The sequence below is a fragment of the Mustela erminea genome, chromosome 8 (assembly GCF_009829155.1).
Source record: "Mustela erminea isolate mMusErm1 chromosome 8, mMusErm1.Pri, whole genome shotgun sequence".
Classification (NCBI taxonomy): Eukaryota; Metazoa; Chordata; class Mammalia; order Carnivora; family Mustelidae; genus Mustela; species Mustela erminea.
Window position 1 is genome coordinate 20,288,424 of NC_045621.1, and position 25,338 is coordinate 20,313,761.

Below are 25,338 nucleotides of genomic sequence, written 5' to 3' on the forward strand. Positions count from 1 at the left end.
GTGGGTGGGGTAACTGGATGATAAACATTAAGGAGGACGAGTGATACAATGAGCACTGTGTCTTATATAAGACTGAATTACTGAACTCCACCTCTGAAACTAATAATACACTATATGTTAATTGAATTTAAATTAAAAAAATAAAAATAAAAGGGTTAAGAAAAATAAATGAAAAACTGGTAAGATTTTAGATTTCCATTTTTTTTACTGTGAAAAACAGAAATTCCTTTCCAATGACAGCCAAACTTTTTATATCATTTTGAACCTAAGGGACTTTATGTTAATTTAAAAAATTGATTTTTATATAATGTTTTCAGACATATTCCTGAACATATAGCAAGCAATAGAATCCATATATTGCTTTGGTAAATATTGGGCTTGAGAATACTGTAACTTCAAGATTTCTTTCTCTTTACCTCTTGTTTCTGGTGGGGAACGAGTGAGTTGTGTTGGTTGAGAGCAGAGTTATGAAGCAGGTCAGGTCCCGGTCTTGAACATTTATTAGCTATATGATCGTTTTCTCCATATGTCTCAATTTTCCAAAAATAAAAGGAGGAGTAAAAATTCCCATATCCTAAGTTAGTTATGAAAATTAAATATTGTTAATTATAAAACAGTATACTGTATAGTGCCTAGAGCATAATATTTATTCAATAAACAGTGATAGGCATTGTTGTTGCTATTATTTGAAAGGTCAAAGTCTTTAGGAGCGGATATAGAAAGTAAGTCAGGTTTCTCCCATTAAAAAAACATTTTTAATTGGACATTGTTCATAAAACCTTTTTTTTGAACTTTTAATTATTTTTTGACTTTTAATTCCAGTTAGTTAACATATGGTGTAATCTTAGGTTTGGCTGTACAATATAGTGACCCAACACTTCAATCCACCACCTGGTGCTCATCACACACAACAAGGGCACTTCTTTAACCCATTCCCCCACCCACCTCCCCTCTGGAAACCCATCAGTTTGTTCTCTATAATTAAGAGTTAGTTTCTTTGTCTCTCTCTCTCTCTCTCTCTCTTTCTGCCTCTTTTGCTCATTTATTTTGTTTGTTTGAAAAATATTTAGGAAATTTTCAAGTCCCTTTGTCATCAAGTAACCTAATGAGAATTTGTGGTTGATGCTTACACTTAGGAAAAACACCATGTACATCTTCTGACACAAAGCTAATCCTTATAAATACCATCGCACCTTTCTGAAGAAGAGATTCTTTCTTTTTCTCGTTTAACATTTTTTTTTCTTTCCTCATAACTTCATCCTCTTCTTAAAAATTTCCTAAAACCCCAAGACCAACTCTTATTTATCTGTGATTTCAGTACATCCATCAGAACAATTCTTTGTGATTTTTCAATTGATCTTTATTGTGAACCTGACCTATAATTCTTCATTTCATTTGTGGTGTATTTGTTGTGTTTTGTCTTTGTTCTGAGCAAGTTGTCTCTTAATTTGAGTTAATGCAGTTATTCCATTTTTTTCTTTCCCGTATCACTTTTGAAATTTGCTGTTCTGTGGCTAGCCTTAATTAGAGAAGAAATACCTGGGTCAACCCAGGCCCACCAGCCACACAGGACACTGGGTCTATAAAATAAGAAGTGATGCGTGCAGTCTGTTAATGGGTCTTCCCCCATTAAAGTGCCTGTGGAACTTAAAACTTGAGATAAAGCCGTCAATCTTAACTGCTGTTTTTGTAACAGCTATATCATATTAATTATTGAAGACAAGATATTCTTGGGTTCATCATACCTTTCTGTATTTTTAACAAAGTCCCCCCATGAGACATGTATATAGCATGTGAACATTAGTGTCCTTCCAAAGCTGTTCATCCAACCCACTGATTTTCACTTGCTGACTATCTCTCAGGGGACTACTGATGCCTGGAATTTCTAACACATTATACAAACTGTGGTCTATGCATAAAAATGTTACTAATTCTATAGGATAACTTGGCCCCCAGTAGGCATTTTACTCATAAAATGAGCTAATTTTATATAAAATCTGTGATTTTCTGATGAAGTCAATGTAGATATGTAAAAATATATTTTCTCAACTTTAAGAAAGTATTTTCTATTATGAAGTCTTAAATACACCTTGTTCTAAAGTTCTTGAAATGTGATCAAGACATTGATTATAAATATACCTCCAAGGTTATATTTATTAAGGGAACAATTCCAACCAACTCTCAAGATGCTTTCCAAATAGAGTATCATGGGAGACTTATGGATTAACCAGAACTTATATGTAGAATTCATGAAGAATATTTTGGTCTATATTCTCATATGTGAATATTCTTAAGTTAGTTCCAGTTAAAAATGAGTTACTCAATGAAAATCTCTTGTTCTAACATAAATATATATTCCTAGCATTGATTATAATCATTTATCATGTGGTCTTATTAAAAGTCGGCATTTAATTTCTTATATGTTTATACATTTTTTTATTTTCCTTTTACTTCATAGTTTGGTTTATTTTGTGATTTTGTTTGTTTTCTTTCATGGCTAGAATTCTACCTTGTCAAAGATTCCTGCCTTACAGGGTAGCTCAAAGTCCCCAAGATCCAGTTCCGCTTGCCTTAGTACGTCTCAAAGGGCTTCATTTTCTGACAGTTTTTCAATACAGTCCACCTCAGCAGGCTCCACAGACCGTTTGCCATACTCAGAATCAGGGAACAAGGTAAGGCAGCAGGTCAACTGAAGGTTCAGAAAAGAAAATAATTTTGGAGGTTATAAGACACAATTCAGTAAATATATAAAAAACAAAGACTAAACTTTAAAATATTTGACATATAAGCCATAAAGCCTCTTAAACACAAATGAAAGCCTCAATAGTTATTAATAATCAATCAGTTAAAAAAAAGTCTCTTTCTAGGTAGACTGTTCATTATTATTTATTTGTTTATTTATTTATTTGGTGTTTTGTAGAATTTCAAACACAAACCAATAAAATAAAATGTATTCTACATAATACTACACATACTATATGTAATAAATATATATTATTCATAGTGTATAATATCTAATATTGTATCATCTAATAATGGCAAATTCTATATAATATAATATACCATTTGAACTCAATCAGACACATCAGGATTTAATATTCCCTCTGCTACTACTTATGAACTTGGTGATCTTGGAAAAATTACATAAACTAATTCAGCCTGTTTCCTTGGCTATAAAATGCACATAGTATTTTGTGGCAAGAATTAAATCATAAATGGATGAAAAGTACTTAGAATTCCAATCACATAATGGACATAAGTGGTCATTGTTAATTGGTATGCATGCAATGTCCCTTGGCAGCCCTTTCTGATTAATAAGTTATTATGCTAATGAAGATTTTTTTAGTAAAATTATTAATTCACTGGAGATTACTTGAGTAAATTCATTTTACCCATTTATTATTTAGAATTTGAATTTCATGATCCATTATTAGAACTAACTCCAAAATAATATATTTTATAAAACTTCTAGGCAAACTCTTTCTAAGATTCAAAGTAGAAATGCTTATAAATATATGAAATTCAGTAGTAGATATTAAAAGAAATTTATCTATCAGCATGAGAGGAAAAATAGAGCAATGTAATCACTTTGTGTAATTGAAGATTGACAAGAATCCAATTTGTTTTTCCCCCAATCAGGATGGAGTAACCAAGAGCCCAGAAAAGCGCTCTTCTCTGCCCAGACCCTCCTCCATTCTCCCTCCTCGTCGTGGTGTGTCAGGAGACAGAGATGAGAATTCATTCTCTCTCAACAGTTCCATCTCCTCTTCAGCCCGGCGGACTACCAGTAGGTTTATTTTCATTTGGCTTCCTTTTTAATCCTTTAAGTGGCAGAGAGCTTATTACGTGTTTATATTTTACGTCTTCCAAGGAAAACACACACTGAGAACAGATTATATTTCCTCCAGGAATCAGAAAATCAAACTATTGATGGATCCAAAACACTTGTGTGAGTTAAAATGATTGTTGTGGAAAATGAGACCTACAAAGAAGTAATTAATAGAGAAAACCAATAGTCAGGAATTTTTAAAAAATATGTATCTATTTAAGCTTAACCTCTTAGGAATCCAAGTCCTAAAATCTTACTGGAGACCGAATAATCAAAACATCAAATTCTGCTCAATTTGTTAAGAATTTGCATTCCAAAGAGGGTTTACACATCACATGTTCAGAGCAGTAGTTTCAGTTTCTTTTGACTGATGGCCTGTAATGAACTGGTTGGCAGTTATCACAGTTTAAATAAAAAATACAAAAATGTTCCAATCATTACGCACTCAGGAGTTGTGTTACTACCAAGATTATCTAGTTAAGGCATGGATTCAAATTATTTTCATATACATGGTTCTATTACAGCAAGAATAGTTACCATTTATTGAGCACATATAGATGCTAAAACCTGAAGACACATTTTTCATTCAATTTAAATAACAGTGCTGATGGTTAGGTATTAATAACCTCATTAAATCTACTGATAAGAAAAAATAGAGTAACTTGTCCAATGCTACTAAAATAGAATGTGGTTGAATTTGGTTTACAGTCCACTGATAACTTCACAACCTGCTCTCTTAATATCTTCTTTATATTTATTTGGAAGAAATAGTACTAGAAAACTGCTATGTAGAATCGCTTGGAGAATATAATCTCTGTCATTTAAAATCCATTTAAAATGGTAGAAATTGCAACTACTATCTTATTTTAGTTGATTTTACCACTTAATTCTTAAAATATTTAATAATAGTTGGCCCACTTCAAATGTGACTATTTTGTATGGCACTTAAAGCATGTTTTTTGCCTAAAGTGAAAGTGTTTATTGTATTTCGAGCAGTTGTGACCTACACTTAGTTTCATGAAAAATTAACACTCTTTGAAATACATGCCAGAAATACTTTAAAATCACTAAACTCTTTCGTAACGAAAATATTCAAATGAACTAGCAAAGAAGGCATTTAAGAGAGTAATCTCTTGAGAAAAGACCTTAACTCCAAATATATGGAGTTAGAATTGGGCATCAGTAATATAGATGCTGTTCAGATAACCAACTTTGAATTATGCTTCTATTTGTGGTTATGGAAGCAAAATGGCATTTTATCCATAAATCCACATCTTCAAACCACTGTGCTCTGCCTTTGAAAGTGCATCTGCATACAATTGTTTTTATTTCTGAACCAATTCTATTTTGACTTTCTAACTCATGTTCATAAGTATAATGTATTTTATTAGGCGGTAATTAACATAATTCATACTCTGATAATCTCAGGGCATAGGGTTTATTTTCTCTCTATCTAGCAATAACTAAAAAGCATAAGGACAACTAGAAGAGCAAGCAATATGCCTCCTCCTGTTTGCCCATCATCTCTATAACTGTGCATAGACATGTCGTGGCATTTTGTACAGCTATTGAAAAGAGCTGAGAGAAACAAAGCTAGGCAGTCAGCCCAAGTGGAGAGAAAGGCATTGTCATTGAGGAGTTGACAAGATTAGTAAGAACCAAGATTAATAAGCTGAACAAAGTAATTCGTGAATATGTATTTTTCATAAATATTTTTTAAATTGTTTTATTAATTCAGATTTAACTTGGTTTCGGAACAAATAGGAAATGCTCACCTTTGTCGTTTTGAAGACAAGAATATAATTTATTACACTACAAATGGATTGTATCTGTTGAACAGTGGTGTTAGGGCTTAATGCTTTTGGTTTTTCTTCGTTCTTCAGATACAACACAAAACCTTCATTCCCTAGTTTTCTGAAGTTTAACACCGTTTTCTATGAGTATAGAAATGACACTTACTTTAAAAAATTTTATTTCTTTTAAGGAAACTTGTTATGCACATGCAGAATATTGCTTCAGCTTAGTCTCCATGAAGTAACCTCAACACACTGATAAATTCTGAATCCAATTTGTACTATTAAAAAAGGAAATATGTTGAACTTCTACTGTGTTCAGGTCCCATGAAAGGCATCAGTGTTAGGTGCAGTGACAAATAAGAGAGAATATCCTGTTCCCAAAAAGACCTGAGCTTATAATATTAATAAGAATATTAATATTCTTATTAATATTAATATGACTTCATCACCTTCATCATCATGACACCAATGTCATGATGAAAACATTTAAGGAAGAAATGAAGTTTCTGAAGAGATTTTTCTTTTTATTTTTTTAATGATGTTATTTATTTATTTGACAGAGAGAGATCACAAGTAGGCAGAGAGGCAGGCAGAGAGAGAGGGGGAAGCAGGCTCCCCGCTGAGCAGAGAGCCCGATGCGGGGCTCGATCCCAGGACCCTGGGATCATGACCAGAGCCGAAGGCAGAGGTTCTAACCCACTGAGCCACCCAGGAGCCCCTGAAGAGATTTTTCTGAAGGACACAGTGACTGACTCGAACATCGAAAACTCAGTCCAAAAACAAACTATGTACGAAGGAAGTTGGATGTGTCTGTCTCATCCTGGTTTTGAAATGTCCTTTTTGTGGAAAGTGATAAAAGTCATAGAATACACACTAATTTATTGCATAGTCTTCTTATATCCAATTTCATATTGTTGGTTGAGGAGTCTACCTATCGTTTGCCCTTATGTTAAAAAAAAAAAAAAACAAAGGACACAGGGCAACTTTCACTTCATACATAAAAACTGTTCACTGAAAGAAGTGAAATAATTCTGTTTCTTCAGGAGACTGAACCCAGACCAATGGGTAAATAAATATTGCCTGTAGATTATAATTATCTATGAAGCTCTCTTGAGCTCACTCTTTGTAATTATTTCAGCAAAGATTAATTATCCCCTTTCTCAGGAAGAACTTCCCACACCAATGACTCAAAGATCCCTTCTACTTCATTGATTTAAAAGTTAATGAGTTATACCTTTATCCTCTACAAAATTTCTAGAAGATTTATTGATCCTACAAAGTATACATACTTAGTAATAAAAAAGAAAATTTATGCCCTTCCTGTAAAATACCTAAAAAAGTGAAGGAATTTGAATAATAAATGTAAACAATGTAAATAAATGCCCTATTATTAAAATCCATGTGTTATTTTAAGCAAAAGATTTTAAGGCTAAGAAACTAAATATCGTATGTGGCTTAGAATTTAGTATCATCTGGGTAAATGAGACTCAATGTCCTCATTCTTAAATTAGGAACAATAAGAGCTGTCTCTAACTACTGTGTTTGTTGATCATCAAATGTTTGGTATTCACAAAAGGGCTTTGAAATCCGTAAGGTGGTATAGTCTCATCTATAGTGTTGTGCTTTCAAAAAAGTATTGGAAATGGCATTCAAACACACAGTTACAAAGTTAATATGAAAGAGATATAATATAGGAAAATAGGAGGAAGAAGTTAAATAATAAAATGACCCTAAAGTCAGGTTGAGGCAAAGAAATGCATCTCACAATAGCCTATATAATTGACAGTGGCCGGCGGGGGGCGGGGGGGGTTATTAATTTGACTCCAAACTGCAAACTAGTAACGAAAATATAAGAGAAAACAATCAGGCACAAGATTCACTGTGATTATGTTATTAAAATATCCTATTTTTCTGGGGGCACCTGGGTGGCTCAGTGGGTTAAGCCTCTGCCATCAGCTTGGGTCATGATCTCAGGGTCCTGGGATCAAGCCCCACATCGGGCTCTTTGCTCGGTGGGGAGCCTGCTTCCCCCTCTCTCTGCCTGCCTCTCTGCCTACTTGTGATCTCTCTCTGTCAAATAAATAAATAAAACCTTTTTTAAAAAGTCCCATTTTTCTAAGACGAGAAATAGATATTTTTTGGTATTAAGAGCTGAGCCAAATTTCCATAAAAAGGAAATACATGATACTGTAGAACAATGTCTGATGTAATTGCATAGATTTTAGTAAACACATTTGTAACTCACAGCATTCCTCAATATAAGCTGAAAGAGTAACGTTGAAATACAATTTAATAAATGACTTTGTACACGGGTCAAAATTATTGCTAGCAGTACACAGTTGTATGCCTACCTGAATCTTGGAATGAACTTATTGCACAAAAGAGCAAGTGATCCACACATCATTCAAGAAATCTTTAGTAAATACTAACCCACACGGAACGTGAAGGGCAGACTCTTCTGATAACTTACAGCAGATCCACATGCCTTAATGATCCCACAAGGATAAAAAATTCTGATGCCTTCATAATGAGAAGTAAGAAGAATAAATCAAGAAAACCCAAGTTCTTTCTTTGCTCTGATAGCAATGCATGTTCAAAAATGTCACCAGGTTATAAGCCTAAAAAAAGGAAGTTTCACCTTTTTGGGCATTGTTGTAATCCGCAAATCTTCTAAACTCTTTAAAAAGTTCATGTATTGTGAGTTCTAACAGCCTGAGGGAAGAGGATGTCTCAAGAATTTTCTGATGCTGTGGCGTTAGTTTGGTTTGGTTTTGTTCGTTTATATAGGGTCAGAGCCGATTCGCAGAGCAGGAAAGAGTGGAACTTCCACACCCACTACCCCTGGATCAACTGCCATCACTCCTGGCACCCCACCAAGCTATTCTTCACGCACGCCAGGCACTCCTGGAACCCCGAGCTACCCCAGGACCCCTCACACACCAGGAACCCCCAAATCTGCCATCTTGGTGCCCAGTGAGAAGAAAGTTGCCATCATACGTACTCCTCCAAAATCCCCCGCTACTCCGAAGCAGCTTCGGCTTATTAACCAACCACTGCCAGACCTGAAGAATGTCAAATCCAAAATTGGATCGACAGACAACATCAAATACCAGCCTAAAGGGGGGCAGGTAAGAATCACATGAACAACATACTTGCTGTCAGAAGTAAAATCCCACTAAAATCCCCTTCCTCACATTATAAACGAACAGTTCTTACCATGAAAGGGGGTTGGAGGTGTTAAAATGTGACTGGTTCTGGTTCATTGCCAAGAATTTGGATCTCGTCTGAGAAAGCCGGCTTATAAAATATCATGAAAATCACATGACATATCTATTCCTTCTGGTTATCAGGTAAATTTGATTTCCCCATACAGGAGAATCTTTCCATTGATTGCCTAGCTGATCTTTTCTGAATGTGTCTATTGCCCTGTGGACTTTAGCATAAGAGATTAAACTTACATTTCTGATACAAATTCGAGTGTTGTAGTTTAGATCCTGACTGTGACCTCATTTGATGATCTTTTAGTGATTTTGCTTTTATCTCCTTCGTTTCTTCTTTGATTTCCTATGATATCTTCTACCATTTCCCCATGTTCACTCCCAGGTCAACATCGCTCACCAGATTTCTTCTCGGGCAACGTATGTTTAAAAAATTGTAAAGGTGGACATTCATGTTGATAGCAGATAGTTCTGAATAGTTCTGATGAATGAAATTATAGGATTAGAACTTCTCCTTAAGATTAATTGTATTGAAGAGGGTTATTGGTAAAGCTCTACCTATTAATTCTTAACTTCAGCTCCAGTACAAACATTCACATTTTTTTTGCCAACCAGGAGCCTTTGAATTTTGCCTTGACCTCAACCTTGTTTCTACACTGTGTGTTTAGATGAAGCAACTAGCCTGGAAGGAGATAATACAAATATCATTTTGTATTTCCTTTGTGATATTGATCTGCCTTTGGGATCATTTGCCTTATCACTAAAGTGATAAAACACTCATCTTGAGAGAAAGAAGAAAGAAAGTAATAATTTCCTTTGTACATCAACAAACTCGTGATGCCCTCTCAACATTCCCGAAAGACTTTCCTTTAACTACAGTGTTCTTTTCTGCCACTCTTTCTTGTCTATCTTATATTTTCTGTCACTGATTTTTGGTGTCCCTCTTTCATGCCAAAGAAAATGTATTTTCAGGAAGGTTTAGAAGAAAGATCTTGCCAAAATGTGAAGTTATCAAAGATTCCTACTAACTGCTGAAACAAAAATTCAGCATTGCTTCTTCCTTTAGCAACAAACTTCTTTGTTGTCTCTCTGTGATTCTGTTCAAGAAAGCCCAAGGAGTTATGAAAAACTCACCAAAGGAATTGGGGGAAGCAGAGGGTGGTGGTGGTGGTCCATATGCCCTTTGTGGAATGACTAACATTCTGTAATAATAAAGTCATAGGACAAATGCTTTTTCATAAAAAGATGTTATTAAAATATGAGCTACAAGAAATCTTTTTTTTTTCAAGATTTTATTTGATATATATAGAGAGATCACAAGTAGGCAGAGAGGCAGGCAGAGAGAGAGGAGGAAGCAGGCTCCCTGCTGAGCAGAGAGCCCGATGCGGGGCTCAATCCCAGGACCCTGAGATCATGACCTGAGCCGAAGGCAGAGGCTTAACCCACTGAGCCACACAGGCACCCCTACAAGAAATCTTTTTAAGCAAAACAAAACAAAAAACTAATTCTGCCAAATTTGATCCTGTGATTTCATAAATCTCATATTGCTGTTGCATTCCTCAGAGTTTTGCACATCCAAGAGAATGAAATATTGGTGGCCTTTTGGAAATATCCAAATATAAAACATTTGTATATAAATAAAATGTTGTTTTATTTATATAAAAATGACAGACTAAGTTGAATAAAATCAATTTAGTGCCAACTTAAAAGTTTATCATTTTAATTTCTGATGAGATACCTCTTAAAAGGTTGTAACTATTATTTACATTTAAAATCCATTCTCTTTCTATAAATGTCCTTGTATGTAGTATTTTCCTTATTTAAATGTGGGGTTTACTGGCTTATCGTCCAGAAAATACTGATACTGGAAATAATATGTTTCTTCATAGAATCACAAAGGAACATAATTTATCTCAGACATTTTCTTGAAACCAAAAAGAAAATTCAACTAAAACGGAATAATTATTGATATAATTTGACGTGAAAATTCTATACTATTTGGTCCTACTCAAATGACTCCTCAACGTAGAGAGGCATGAAGAATGGTTTTAGCCTGAGCTTTGCTAGAATCACTAAGGTTAAACGAATCCAAAAAAATAGGAATACTTCTTTTTCTTTCCGGTTTTTTACCATACCTATGAATATTTTTATGTCTAATTTCACTTGACTTCTGCTATACTCAGTAATTCATAAAACTGACCTAAAGATGCCTTATTCTTTTGAACTCGACTAAAACTGCCTTAAAGATTGTGGTAATTAAGGACTAATAAAGACAAATGACACAAAAATTACAGAACAGAAACAGCCTTAACTCACAGTGTCATTTGAAGAACATCTCTTCTTTCATAAGGCGAGTATTAAACCTGCTGAAAAATTATCCTATCTCAACTGCAGATGACTTGGGAAAAAAATCCACAACAGAGGAGTTATGAAGTGACTTTTGTTGGAAAACCAGGAAGTATTTCCACACTAAGATAAGAAACAGAAGGAAGGAAGACATTTGCCTCTATTTTGTGATAGATGGGATAATATGTTTAAATTAGAGGGGGAAATGAACTGGGAGATTGAGGTGTAACCGCAGTTGAACTGTCTTTGTAGGGAAAAGTATATCACTTACCGCTTTAATGTTATCCCATTAAAAGCCTCAAACACAAGAAGTGAGGCAAGATTCTTTTTCTGTACATGTTAAACTGCAGGTTTTGACTGGATTGTTAGAGTTTCCACTTCAAAGAATGACTGGGAAAAATTTTTATGTTAAAGCTTCTTAGAAATTGTCGAGATGATATACTCAAGACCCTTGTTCTCTGATTAAGGATGCATAACCACAGTCTGTTGGGGAAATTGAAGCTACTGGCCCGTCGTTCCCAACTATAAACTGGATAAACCTAGGATGTTGGAATGACAGTAGTCAACTCAGAATCCATGACAAGGACAGGACAATAGCAGTACTTATTGTTGGAGGCAAGTTGTGTAATAGAGGTAGGCAGTCTGTAGATAGTGAGAAAAATAGTCACACAATTCTTATTGATACATAAGGGAGCAAATTTATAGATGTAACCTTAATTCTTCTACACGGGCTCTGTTGTTATAAAATCCAGAGTGGTTAGATTGTGTGTGAATAATTTAATTTTAAAAGCTGTATTACTGCTGTTTGTGCAATCACTAAGAATTGGGAGGGGAAATAGATAATAAACACTATATATGTCTTGGAAGTTCAACAGCTTTCCAAGTTGGGAAGCCTTATTATTTGCTTCAATTTGGGCATTTCCTGCTCTTCCGTATGTATAGGTTGTATGCTCACAGCGATCATCACTTCTCTTTAAGGTCTGATTTTGTGTTAGAAGAGAGACTTAACTTTGTGGCTCAGTTCAGTGAGGCAAATCAATGCCTAATGGAAGAGAGAAAAGAGATGACAACATGAGGAGCTTTACAGAAAGCAATAAAGTTAATCTTTTCTGCTGAAGCACGAATTCATTCTACTGGAAAGAACATTCGCAATCTTAGATTCACTGTAGATAGTGACCTTGGTTAATTTAACTCAAGGCTTGGGTAAGGCTGTCTTAGTAAGTGTATTAATTTAAAACTATTTCAATATAGTTAGCTTTCTATTCTACATCAAATCTCAATCTAAATTTTAGAATAAGAAGTGTTAGCTTTTTAAGAACACACCTGATTGATATAAACAAAAGTAGAAAAAAAATTTCTCTAAATGCATGGCATAAAAAAATTAGGCAGGAACTCAGTGAATAATACTTCTTCCCTTTTCTATCAGTGAATGGGCTTTTTTATAGGTGCTTTGATTTATGTGGATTACTGTTATGTGCTTTAATAAATTTCTTTTTTTTTTTCTCCCTCAGCCTTATGAAGATCAGTATACAAACCACAATTTTTGTGTACTCTTGTCATAGTTGAAAGTTACTGGTGAGGTGGTTTCACAAAGGCTGTTTCCATTTATAGTTGTTGGATAGGGTGGTTATTACATAGGTCATGATCTCTGCAAGGCAGTGCCTGTGGATTTGATTCCTTGCCCTGTAAGTTATATACTTCTTTATTCATGGAGCAGTCAGTCATTTTAGAGCAGGTGAACTAAAAGATGGTGGCATCTTCAAGCAAGTCACTCCTGCTCAAGAAGAGAACAGTACTTCTCTCTTATATAAAGAATCTTACAGAATTTGTCAGTCTATTATCTTCCCAGTCAGTGTTGCCATAGCATCTTTCTGCCTAGCAGAAAATTGATTTAGATAAATCCATTAGACTAGGACCTTTGAAGTATATCCTCACATTCTAGAAATAAAATAATCTATCTTCTAACCCTCACTTCTATATCAATCCATTGAACTAAGAAACATTGGATATCAGAGATATTCAGCTTCTCATAGTCTACATTTCACATTTTCACAAAGAAACAGAAGTCCTTATAGTACCCATATTTTGCATATATAGCTTCTAATAACATCCTTTAAAGTCAGAGCTATAAATTCAAGTTCTATAATTTTGTATTTAATGAAGAGTCACTTTTCTACAAAGTATACAATTTAATGTACCTTAGTTATTGTTTGTTTGCTTTAACTTTGGTTGCAAAACATGAGGATGGTAACACTTTATTTAATACTTTCTCCCACACCTCCCACACTGAGGTTTTATCACATTAGGATTGAAATGTAAGAGTTTTGATCCTTTATAATATTTATGTGAAATAATTTAATGCAAATAATGTATTTGAGTAATACCCTACTGAAAAGTAGAGACTATTAAATTTGGAAAGTTTTGTTGTATTCTTATCATATCTTTTATTCTCCTACAACTGGCAGATTATTTTTCAAAATAATCCTAAAAATCAATCTTTTAAATAGAGTATAGACACCAACTTCCAAATTCCCGTAGATAATATCAAGGATATACAATGAAATATTAATTTTAAAATCTACTTTGGCATCTTTAAAATAAATGGTGTTTTCTTGTATTTCCTCAATAATTCCAGAAAGTCAAAGTTGTACATTCATTTTACTCATTATTTATTCAGCAGGTATTTATTGAGTACCCACTATGTTCCATAAGGTGTTCTGGATACTGAGAATATAACAACGAACAAGACAGACAAAAATTTTTGAAATTCCTACCTTTGTAGAATTTACATTCTAGGAAGAAAAACAAGTCATAAAATATTATGTAGGAAAAAATATGTCACAAAGTGAGAAAGGCAACAACAAATCAAGGAAGAGATTTAAAATATGTGGAGAAGAGATGACATGTCTTGATAGAATGACTAGAAAAGTATCAAGAAGGTGATAATTGGAGTATTTTAAGGAACTGCTGAACCATGCAGATAACTGAGGGAGAGCATTTCAGGCAGAGAAAATTGCACATGCAGAAGCCCTGGGTTGGAAGCAGACCTGGTGTGTTTTAGGAACACCAGAAGCATCAATGTGGCTGCTGCCATGTAGATATTTGAGAGTGGAAAGTTCAAGTTAAATGATTCTTTTAAAATATCTTTATGCCTATTCAAATAATAGGACTTTGCCAAGTCAAAAACCTAAGAGTCATCTTTTCATGTCTCTGTCCTCATCCCATCTCCTGGCCATCATGAAGTGCTAATGGTTCTGTGTCCAGAACAGCTCTTAAATCCACCCATTTCTCCTAGTCTGCTCTGCACCACTCTAGCACAGGATCCATTTTCTCTTGTCTGTGTCCCTGCAGTGCTGTTAAGTTTTTTAACTGGTCTCCCTGCCTCAGTTCTTTTCTCAATCTGAAATACTTTGCATGGTGTAGACAATGCTTCTCACCACACTTGTAATTTAGTATCCCATTATATAATTAGTTATTTAATGTCTATCTTATCTCATCTACTAGACTATAAACTTCATGAAATTAAGGATGAGGTCAATCCTGTCCTCAGGGTCCAATACATAGTAGGTGCTCAATAAATATTTGTTGACTGAAAGTTAAATGAATGTGGTGGAACACCATATGCATGGACTTAATGAGTGGGAATGCTTGGTGCCATTACAGTTATGACCCAAAGAAACTTCCCATGTTTGGACTATATTGAATTTTGGCTAAAAGAGTATTAGACCAGGGTATAAGGGCTGAGTTCCAAGCCTAGGTTTTTCATTATGTGACCTTAGATACTGACATCTCTGGTCCTTAGTTTTCATACTTGTATAAGAATAGAAACAACAAGGGACACCTGGGTAGCTCAGTGGGTTAAACGTCTGCTTTGGCTCAGGTCATGATCTCAGGGTCCTAGCATCGAGTCCCACATCAGGCTTTCTGCTCAGTGGGGAGCTTACTTTCCCCTTTCTCTCTGCTTGCCTCTCTGTCTACTTGTGATCTCTCTCTCTGTGTCAAATAAATAAATAATATCTTAAAAAAAAAAAGAATAGGAACAACAAAATACACTTCTGTAGTACCATTTCATTTAATGTATTAGCACCATCATAATGTAGCAATGTCTCATTTAAGCAAACCATGAGGTCACTTTAAGCTCTCAAATTCATGGTTCTACTTAGAGTATGATAGTATTTTTACATTAGAGTTTATTGAAAATATTCATTTAGTTAGTCTGATAGATTCCTTAATTATTTGTACCACAGAGGGCAAGCTGAACTTGAGTCAAAACTCAGTGCTTCTGAAGTAAGAGGAATGTAATTGGGAAAGAGGGAGCATTCAGAGAGGAAGGAGGGAATGAAATGAGTGAAATGTAGAGAATTTTTTTATATTTTCTTATAAAGTTTTGGGCATTATCTTGAGACTTTTTTAGGCCTTTCACATCTAATTTGAATAAGTTGCTTTGAGTTAGATATTCAAGGAGAAACTGGAGCTAATGCTGGAGGCAAAAAATAAATTATACTGAAACTTTTTTTCTCGTTATATAAAATTATGATGGCCACCACAATGAAGGATCTACTGAGTGCTAGTAGCATAGAAGTAAATTTATAAAATTATAATCTAAAAGAGAACTGAAACATATTTAGTTTATTTCTCATTTATGTGGATATCATTTTGTCAAATATTTACTAAGCTCCTGTTGTGTCCTATGTGACAAAAGGGGAACAAGACAATAAGACATGGTCTCTACCATCTACGCAGGAAAGAAATGACTTTTTTTTTTTTCTCATTTTTCATCTTCCCCTAGTGCCTTGCCCTTGTGTAATTTTTAAGTTCTGTTCAAGCCATTTCTTTCCATCTCATTGGGCCAAAATAAGTGCTAAATAAGAAAAGTAATAAAATATCCCATGAACTTTAAAATATTGTCAACCCAGCATGAAGGAAAGCTGTTCACTGAAACGCATTATATTGAATTGACAAGGTTGTATGTGTGTGTGTGTGTGTGTGTGTGCGTGTGCGTGTGAGAGAGAGAGAGAGAGAGAAAAAGTCAATATTGTCTCAAAAGAAAAGCTCCTTGATATCGTGGGCCCTGTCTTTATGCAAGACATAAAGACATAGCCTGTCAAACTATAATTCAAGTATCATTTGTAAGGTAATGAAAAGTTTTGGAGTAAGCTTTATAAACATTAATTATTTTTTAAAAACTATGAAAAATAATTACTATTTTAGGTTTACAAAGCTAAGACCCATAGAGCCCTCTTTTTTTTAAAGATTTTATTTATTATTTATTTATTTATTTGACAGAGCGAGAGAGAGAGAGAGACCAAGAGAGTGAACATAAACAGTGAGAGTGGGAGAGGGAGAACAGGCTTCCCATTGAGCAGGGAGACTGATGCGGGGCTTGATCCCTCAACCTGAGCTGAAGGCAGATGGGACGCTTAATGATTGAGCCACCCAGGCACTCCTAGAGACCTTTTTTTGTTTGCTGTTCATTTACAAGCCAAGCAAGAACTTGGGAACAACCTTGAATCTCACATTGTTTTCATACAACTGAACAAACTCTTTAAAAGTCTTTGCCTTTATGCTTGGTCCTCTATTCCTTAAAATTTTTTTTAAAAATTTAAACTGAAGAAAAAAATGTAATGTCAATGTTTAACAATGAGGCCAATCCCTAAACTCAATGTCTGTTCTACCAAACAATTCTTTTCAAACTTTTCAGCATGATTTATTCACCTCAATGTTTTTAATGTGGTTCCCTTTTCTGTGCTGTGTGGCACAGCCTGCATAGAAAAAATTTTCTGACCCCTTAATGGGTCCTCCAATTTATCCTTTTCCTTTACAGCTCTGTGGAATTGTATGTTTTGACATGAGGTGTTATTTCCGTTTAAATGTGTGCTCTAATGTATTTATTGCTTGTATTTGATCCATTGAGTTTTGAAGAAGTTATTGATCAGTATAGGCGGGGTTATTTAAAATTTGAAATAGACTATAAAGTTTTTATGCATTTTAATCTGGGCACAGGGTTGTTAACAGGTTAATCTTTGAAAAATATCATCTATTCCAGAGAACTTTCATTCTTCAAAAATATCTAATGTGGTCGTATTTTTTTGGTTTGTTTGTTTTAGTATACGATATCTCAGGACTCTATATAGGATGGATAAATAGTTTTCATTAAAACTGAATGCTATGGAATGGGAAATATTTTGGGGGGAGAGAGAGAGAAGTGTTTTTATAATGCAAGGATGAAGAAAGGTTTCATTTAAGCACTCCTGGAAAATGATGTAATGCCAAAGGAAAACCTTAATCTCTGATAAAGTTGAAGGGTTACAGGCCACTACTACCCTTTCAAAAGAAAAAAAAAAAAAGACATTCTTTCTAAAACAACATTGGATAAAGAAGAAAGAAATTTACAGCAACTGAGGTTCATAGCTAGAGCATGCCTGTAGAGCCTGGCACTATCATGTAGGAGAGCCAAGACCAGAATCTAAATTTCTGGACCCCAGTTACTCTCCATATCTTGCTATCTTCAGCTGACATGTGGGTCTTTTGATAAAGAAAGCAGCATCAGATAGTGTCAAATCAAAAACAAAACAAAACAAAATCAAAATCCCATTGCTTAAGAAATCTAAGTTGACCCTGTAATTAATGCCTCTGGTTTATAAACTGTTTTACTAAGAGTTATAAATTAGGATTGCATTTTCTTTCATTTTACATTTCACATTTCCAACTAATGGTTTATAAATTGTTTTACTAAAAGTTATAAATTAGGATCGCATTTTTTTCATTTTACATTTCACATTTCCAACTAATGGTTTATAAATTGTTTTACTAGAAGTTATAAATTAGGACTGCATTTTCTTTCATTTTACATTTCACATATCAATTAATCTCTAGTTCATGATGTATGTAAAGTCTGACCAAAATGTAAAGTTTAGAGAAGAGCACTCAAAAAATCAAAATTTCTGAGAACCCTGGTTGCCTAACTAAGAAGTTTTGATGCATTTAATAGGAAATAGAGACTTTGGGAGAATTTTGAACAAGGAAGAGCTTTGGAAAGATGAATCATTTGATTGAAATAATACATTTTTCCCTTCCACTCTGAATACAGAAGGAAAGATTGTCACACACTTTCAAATCATCCCATTTTGCGTTCATAGTGCAACTAAAAATTTTGGTTGAAATTGACAAGAATAAAATGTGGTTTAGAGTTATCCTTGGATAATGATTATTCAAATATTTTCCCTCCATATCATTAATATAGAAAATTAGTTCATCAAATAAAGGTTTGTTGTATTTTTTTTCTAGACCATCTCTGAGATGTTAAAATAATTTTCTCTTGACATATAGGAAGACAAAGCTCAATGGAAATTTCTTCCCCCAAAAAGTCATTTTTATTTAGACTCATCCATTGAGCACAGAGAGTTAAAAACTTGACTCTCTAACTTAAAAAAAAATAATAGTAATCTGGAATAAAATTTTGTCCTATAGCAACCGTCTATTTTTCTGTCTTATGCAATAGTTTCTGAGGATGGCTGGTATTGGTAGAATTAATTCTTTAAGGTGTTAATTATTGGTAAATAATCCCAGAAATCTTTGGCATGAAGTATTTTATAATTTTGCTAAAGGATAAATGTGCACCACACAGATTAGGTAAGTGCTTAGGTGCAAGTTGTCAGGCTAGAGCATAAATCTTACTGAGCTTCAAACTTTCAGTGCCCAAAGTGACTTTATTTCTGTCTGTTCAACAAGCAAAATGCTAAATGTCATGCTCTACCTTATTTGAAACAAAGGCAATATACTCTGAAGCTATTGCAAATATGGAAATACATAAAGAACATGCCATTAACCCATGTCAAAGGTCTGTTTCACATTATGATTAAACAGATGTAGGTTGGGAAAGTCCCATCGAAAAAGGCCAGCTAACTGTTTCGCTAGAAAATCTATGATTCTCTAGAAAATCTGGGGGAAAATCAACACAAGGCAGCCTTTAAGCTTTTGGATTTTAAATTTTAAATTGTCTCTAAGTAATGCTGGCAGTGTGCCCCCTTGGAGTTTGAATCATTTGTTTTAGAAATCATAAAAATTGCCAGTTGATTAAATGTTAGAGTCAAACAGATTCATGCAACTGAATTTGGAATTTCCATTTTTGCAACAAGTGAATCAGATTTAACATTTAGCTTTTGATCACTGGGTAATGAGTCACTTGATTGGTACTCTAATGATCTCTAAAATAAAATTTGCAAATGAAATATGAGGCCCTATATATCCCCAAGGATTAGGAAAAATGCCTTAGATGAATTCTATTTCATTGCCAAAATAGACACTCAAGGAAGATAATTAAAAGTATTATTATTTGAAATAATGAAATTACTTGCTTTCTAAAAATTATTTATCTAGAGGCTTTAAATGTAATGACCTCATTGGCTTAAAGTTACTGGTATCTACATTTTATGTGAAATTCTTAGCATGTCACTGTATTTATTGTTAGATATAGACTCTGTGATAGTCCCCCCTTCTTTTTAAATTGGGATTTTTATCATGCCCAAAAGAATGACCCAATCATCATATTTTCTGACTTCAGATTTTGACAAGAGACCTTTCCCTTGGGCTGCCAATGAGAGCTGTCAATGACATTTCCCTGTAAGCGACAAGCTCCGTTGTCAGTGGCAGGCAGGCACAGCAATTTAAGCTTTTGGTTAAAAATAGTCAGGATTCAATGTCATCTTGAATTTGTTATTCTTTTTTAGCAAACACCAATAGATATGATACCATTCTTGGAGATGGCTGTATATCTAGATATATTTATTTAGGTGGTTTTTTTTTTTTTTTTTAAGAGGACAAACTTTTTTTAAAAGAGGACAAAGCATTGAAAGCATAATTTCTCTTTAGCTATTGAGGGAATATAGGGAGAAGAGTTGAAGTAGCCAAAATAAAGCAAACAAACAACAAAAGTAAACCTTTCTTTCCATGCTACATCCTCATGTGCCCTCCAAAACATGCAAAATTTAAGACACATGGGAAAATGCAACAATAACTATTACTTTGCACATTACATTGCACCCTAATAATATCTATGTAGATTTAGATTTGCTATTGTCTTCAAGATGAATACTGAACTTCCTGAAAATAGAAATAAAACACCTAACCTCAAATCTCTTGGACCTAGCCAAAGCCTGGACTACCTCTACATGACCTGCTATAAGTCAGTTAACTAGCAGTCCTTGATTTGCTCCCCTCTGAAATAATGGAAAGAATGCTCTGGCACCAACCATCCACGTATTATGGTTGTGTATGAGCAGCTGTCAGAGCAAAGATTCTCAGGAGGCCCTGAGCCTCTTTGTTGACCCTCTTGGGAAAGCAAGAGTTCTGCTGGATGAATGAGAAGCCCATCCATGGCATTCAGCCCAACCAGTCAAGAACCTCACCTGTATTATGCGGACCAATAATACAATCAAGCATACCAGGTGATTTTAACTGTGATGGTTGACACTGTAGGATTGAACAGGGGTAGGACAGGAACTACACTGAAGTACACTATTAAACCTTCCAATAGAGTGGAAACTGAGTCCCAATGTTGCCCACAATATCAGAAGTCTCCCAGTCACAGATGATACAACTTTTATTTTTCTTTTCTTCTAATTGTTTCCAGGTTACACCTGCCTATAACTTAGATATCTAAAGTTCTTGAGCATTTGGCCCTTGGGGACTCAGGAGACTAGGGGCACATATTAAATGATAGATCCGTTCTTCAATTCCAGTATTAGCTTTTTTTTTTTTTTTCTCTTAAATGATTATGTAGGTGGAAGGAATTTTGGAGCCTCCTTGGCACCAACCCTTTCTGGCTCCCTATGCCAAGCATATTAAAAGAAAAATGCACAGTAAAGTTACCTCCAATTCCTTTTAGGTTAGGATTTTAAACAAGAAGATTGATTTTAGCAAGGTTCAGTCCCGATGTGGTTCCAAGGATAACATCAAACATTCTGCTGGGGGCGGAAATGTAAGTAGAATTTTCTATTAGAAAGCTGTCTTGATTGTGCGGAGCCATCTACACAGCCAGCCCCCTGTCTCTTTTCCTGCCTCTCTCACAATACACACCTCCTACTTATTGCTGCTCCACAAGTCCCCTGGGCTGGGAGCTTGTCACCCTTGCATTTTTGCTGGTGGGCTTCCCATTCTTCCCTGAAAGATTATCAGCAAATTTCTGGCTTTCAGTTGAGGAATAAAATCTTACGGGGCTGCATCATGTCTTTCAGGAGGATGGCAAACACACCTCACTTGCCAATTTTGTTTGCTGACCTTTGGCTTCAGGGTTCTTCCTCATGTTGTCTCTATTCCCCTGCAAACGTCAGCTGGGCACACACTTTTATAGCTCCATTTCAATTACTCTTGAGGCAAAGACTGACATACATGAAAGTACCCAAAGGGTGTAATGTCAGTCTTTTGTACATCACTATTCATGAGAGTTAGGATATCATTTGAAATAATTCAAAACTAGTGAAGCACAGTTCATCTGTCATTCAAAGTGAAAAGACTCGCCTGTACCAGGATGGCCGAGTGGTTAAGGCGTTGGACTTAAGATCCAAAGTGAAAAGACTCAAGTCGCAGTATAAACTTTGTCTTGATGGGATTTTTTTTCCTGTGTCTTGAATTGAATGGAAATATTATCTTTTGAGAGGAAGGGAAAGAAGAATCCATGTTTCTCAAACCTGGTCGAGGCAGAGCTGAAACAGGCAAACTCAAGGTAAAGGAAGCATGGTTCATTACACAATACGAATACTAAAGGTGACCCAGGCTGACTCTCTATTCTACAGATCCTTGTCACCTAAACTTCAGATTCTGGGCATCTGTGACTCAAGAGTGTCAAGTCCAGAATTCTTGCCTGTTTAGTAACTCTTGTCTCCTTGTTCCTCAGCTAGGCAGAGATATAGTCAAGCAATGAAAGAGGTGACAAGCCAGTGCCTTCTACCAGGACATGTCACCTCTTGCTTGAAGTAATTCCACTGAGCCTGAAAATGTCACTGTCATTGAAAGTCCATAGCAAATTTTGCTAGGACCTTAAGGATGTTGACCTTAGCCTCAGGATCAGTATTTACATTGACATGGTGGCCCTCTTCCTTGTGTCCTGACTATAAGTGCAAACTGCATGGTAGTCTTGCAGAAGCAGTCTCAGTCCTAGGAAATACCTGGAGGGTGTCAGAGGACAACCCCTATCCTCTCCTGCAGGCCCTACTGGCCAAAACAGCTAGGTGGCCAAGGATAAATTGAGATAATCTTAAAGTAGGTAGGGGAGCTTCCAAATTCCAAAACAGTTGTCAAACTTTCCTCTAGAGAAGAGTCACTTATTCAAATATACAGATTCCATGGCCCCATTTCCAATTCAGGAATACCCTTGTACTTCTGATACATTGGACAATGGACCACAATCAGAAAAGCACTGCTTCTAACACAAGAAAAAAAAATGTTATTTTACAATTTGGTAGATAAGAAAAATTCCATTTAGGCAAGACATGACCATTTCAGAAAAGCTTTGAGCTTTCTTCTTCTTATATCTAAAAACAATGCTGGTCTTCTTGTATCTATGAGCAATGTTGGTCACTTTTATGTAAAAATCATTTTTTAAAGAAAAATTCATTTCTTCACTTGGCTTTTTGCTTACGGAAATGTTTAACATGGTGTGGCTTCATTCTGTGAGTGGAAGCTTGCCTTATTAATCCAGGTGTTTCTATCCTCTTGTGGCATGATTTCTTTTCTACTAAAAAAAAAATCTTCTGTTCTAGGATTCTCTTTCATTTTGGTCCTTCTTTCCAACCAAATGTGGGAGGACACTGGGAGGTTATGCTTTCCTGTGTGTGTGTGTACTTCAGATTGGGTTTCTGTGTTGTTGTATATTGTAAGTATGGGTATGTTTCTGAATTTTATGTATGAGCTTGGGGACTTGTCCATGTCTCAGCCATGTTAAGCATATTTTATGTGGTTCATACAGGTGCAGATTGTTACCAAGAAGATAGACTTAAGCCATGTGACATCTAAATGTGGCTCTCTGAAGAACATCCGCCACAGGCCAGGTAAATAAATACTTCTTGGTAGTTTGGGAAATATTAAATTGCTCAAGAAATCAACAAGCAAATTTTTTTGTTTTAAAATACCTAACTGGAAAAAAGTCTCAAAATCCTGAAAATTCATGCTTTTACTAATGGAAACTTAAGGGAGAAACTTTAAGGCATCTTCATTGGACAAGTAATTCAATTATCACAAGGAGGCCATATATCATAGGACAGATTCAAAATTATAGGTATATAAATGCATTTATCCCTACGTACTCAACATGCTTATTGGAACTCTTTTGAAATATATGGTTTATAAAATTCCTTGGACCTTGTATTTATACATAATTACATGGATTGAAAGCAGCATTTCCAAAGATTTTTCATGAAGTATTTTGTCTACATATGTGAAGGAAGGATTGTGTTTAAGCAAAGCTGATGAAAGTATTTATTTGCTAAATTTCTCAGATCCTACAGTAGGTCAATAGGCATTATAAATCCTCAACAGAATGCAGTGCTTATATGACCCATTGCTTGACACAGTGCTTATACCAGCTTATTTAACCATTGGCCTCTTGTTTTTCTAGAATATCGTATAAGACTAGTGCTCTAGAGTACAATTTACATTCATACTTGTTGGGGATTTTTTCCTCTTTAAAGTGTAAATTAACATATTATGAGTCATTTTTCTGAGTACCATTATTATATATTTTTGCTAAATTCCTCCTTCATGTGTATTTAAATAATGGACAACTGTCAAATTTGTTATTTTCTTGAGATTATTTTGACACAATAGATACCATTGATTATAGAAGGAAAAGAGGAGGTCTTTGCTATGCTTGATGTCTTAATTAAACCAGGTAATAGGTTATTCCCATTAACCACTGCCTCAAATGTTATCAGAAACAAAGTATAAGAACAATCGAGCCCCAAAAGATTTCTAACCAAGAAAAAGATCATTAAGAAGAACTTATTAGTTGAAAAATAAAGGGAGATAGGCTAAATTTCAAAATGGTTAAATGCATTGGAAACATGTTTAGAAGTCAGGTTTCACTTTGACAAAGGTATTGATAAAACAAGTCGAGGAGTTAGAAAATACATATGGAATCTCTATTGGTTCACACCCTCTTGGGAGGGTATAATCTAAAACTGGCCCATGTACTCAGAAGACGGTGGGGAACCAAAGAAAGAGGCAGGCCATTCCAGGTTAGTAGGTGGCAGTTTTAATAAGTAAAAGGGAACTTTACATATTAGACTTCTCTTGGGTAGCAGTTAGATGGATCCTCACACCCACCCACCAAATCTTAAAAGTCTATTGAAGAGGCCTTAACTGGGTTTAGTCATGCATCCTGTGTAGGTGTTCTCAACACTGCATCATTATCTCGAGGCTCTGTCCTTGGAGCAGCTTGTTGAAGTAGAAAAGGCAAGCAGGGGAGAAAATGAGAAACCTCCAAGTACCCAGGTCCAGTTTTCAGGTCAATTAGTGTCATATCTCTTTGTAGATGTTCCTCAATAATCTCCAGTATTAATTTCAGAACCATTACCTGGAATTAGCTTCTCTGCCATTCCTGAGGTGGCCTGGACATGGTCTCATACTGCATATCTTCACAGATATGCCCTCTATAACTCAAGCTTACAAACTTAGTTGACTCTGTACTGCTGTGTCAACAGTATGACTGAAATATTTGGCCATACTGCCTATTTTCCTCCAAAATGCAAATTAAAATATAAGATTCTTTAATTTAGACAGTCAGTATTCCATTAGCCAAATTCAACTGGACTCTTGTGCAGGAAAATGTGACATAGTTAAAGAAGTAGTCTATGTAAGATTTATTGGTCATAAAAGACTATTGTCATGGACTCCCACCTATTTCTAAATCTAGATCTTTCTTTTATAAGAACTGAATCAGATGACTAAACTCTTAAGGAAGTGTTAACACAATGATCCTTGACAATGGCAAGCTTTTCACAAAGTTACTTTGGAATGTGGAGTATCTAAGGAAGAAATAAAGGAAGCAGTTCAACATGTGGAAGCCCAACTTTAGGACATATGGAACTTGATAAAGATTATAGTCCTTCACAATTAGTGCTCCTGGTGGATGCCAGAATTCTTCAGAGCCAAA

The 25,338-nt window shown here is 35.1% G+C and overlaps 1 protein-coding gene across 25 annotated transcripts in view; it reads left to right on the forward strand.

Annotated features, from left to right (window-relative positions):
- MAP2 (microtubule associated protein 2) overlaps window positions 1-25,338 on the forward strand; it is a 291,469-nt gene that overhangs the window by 259,766 nt on the left and 6,365 nt on the right. For 13 of the 25 annotated variants that reach the window (XM_032354613.1, XM_032354623.1, XM_032354622.1 and 10 more), the window contains 5 exons: window positions 2,502-2,672; window positions 3,640-3,787; window positions 8,413-8,753; window positions 21,076-21,168; window positions 23,155-23,236. In XM_032354613.1, the coding sequence (XP_032210504.1) occupies window positions 2,502-2,672; window positions 3,640-3,787; window positions 8,413-8,753; window positions 21,076-21,168; window positions 23,155-23,236 (835 nt within the window). The remainder of the gene's footprint in view (window positions 1-2,501; window positions 2,673-3,639; window positions 3,788-8,412; window positions 8,754-21,075; window positions 21,169-23,154; window positions 23,237-25,338) is intronic. The other 12 variants (XM_032354627.1, XM_032354628.1, XM_032354635.1 and 9 more) reach the window with 3 other exon arrangements.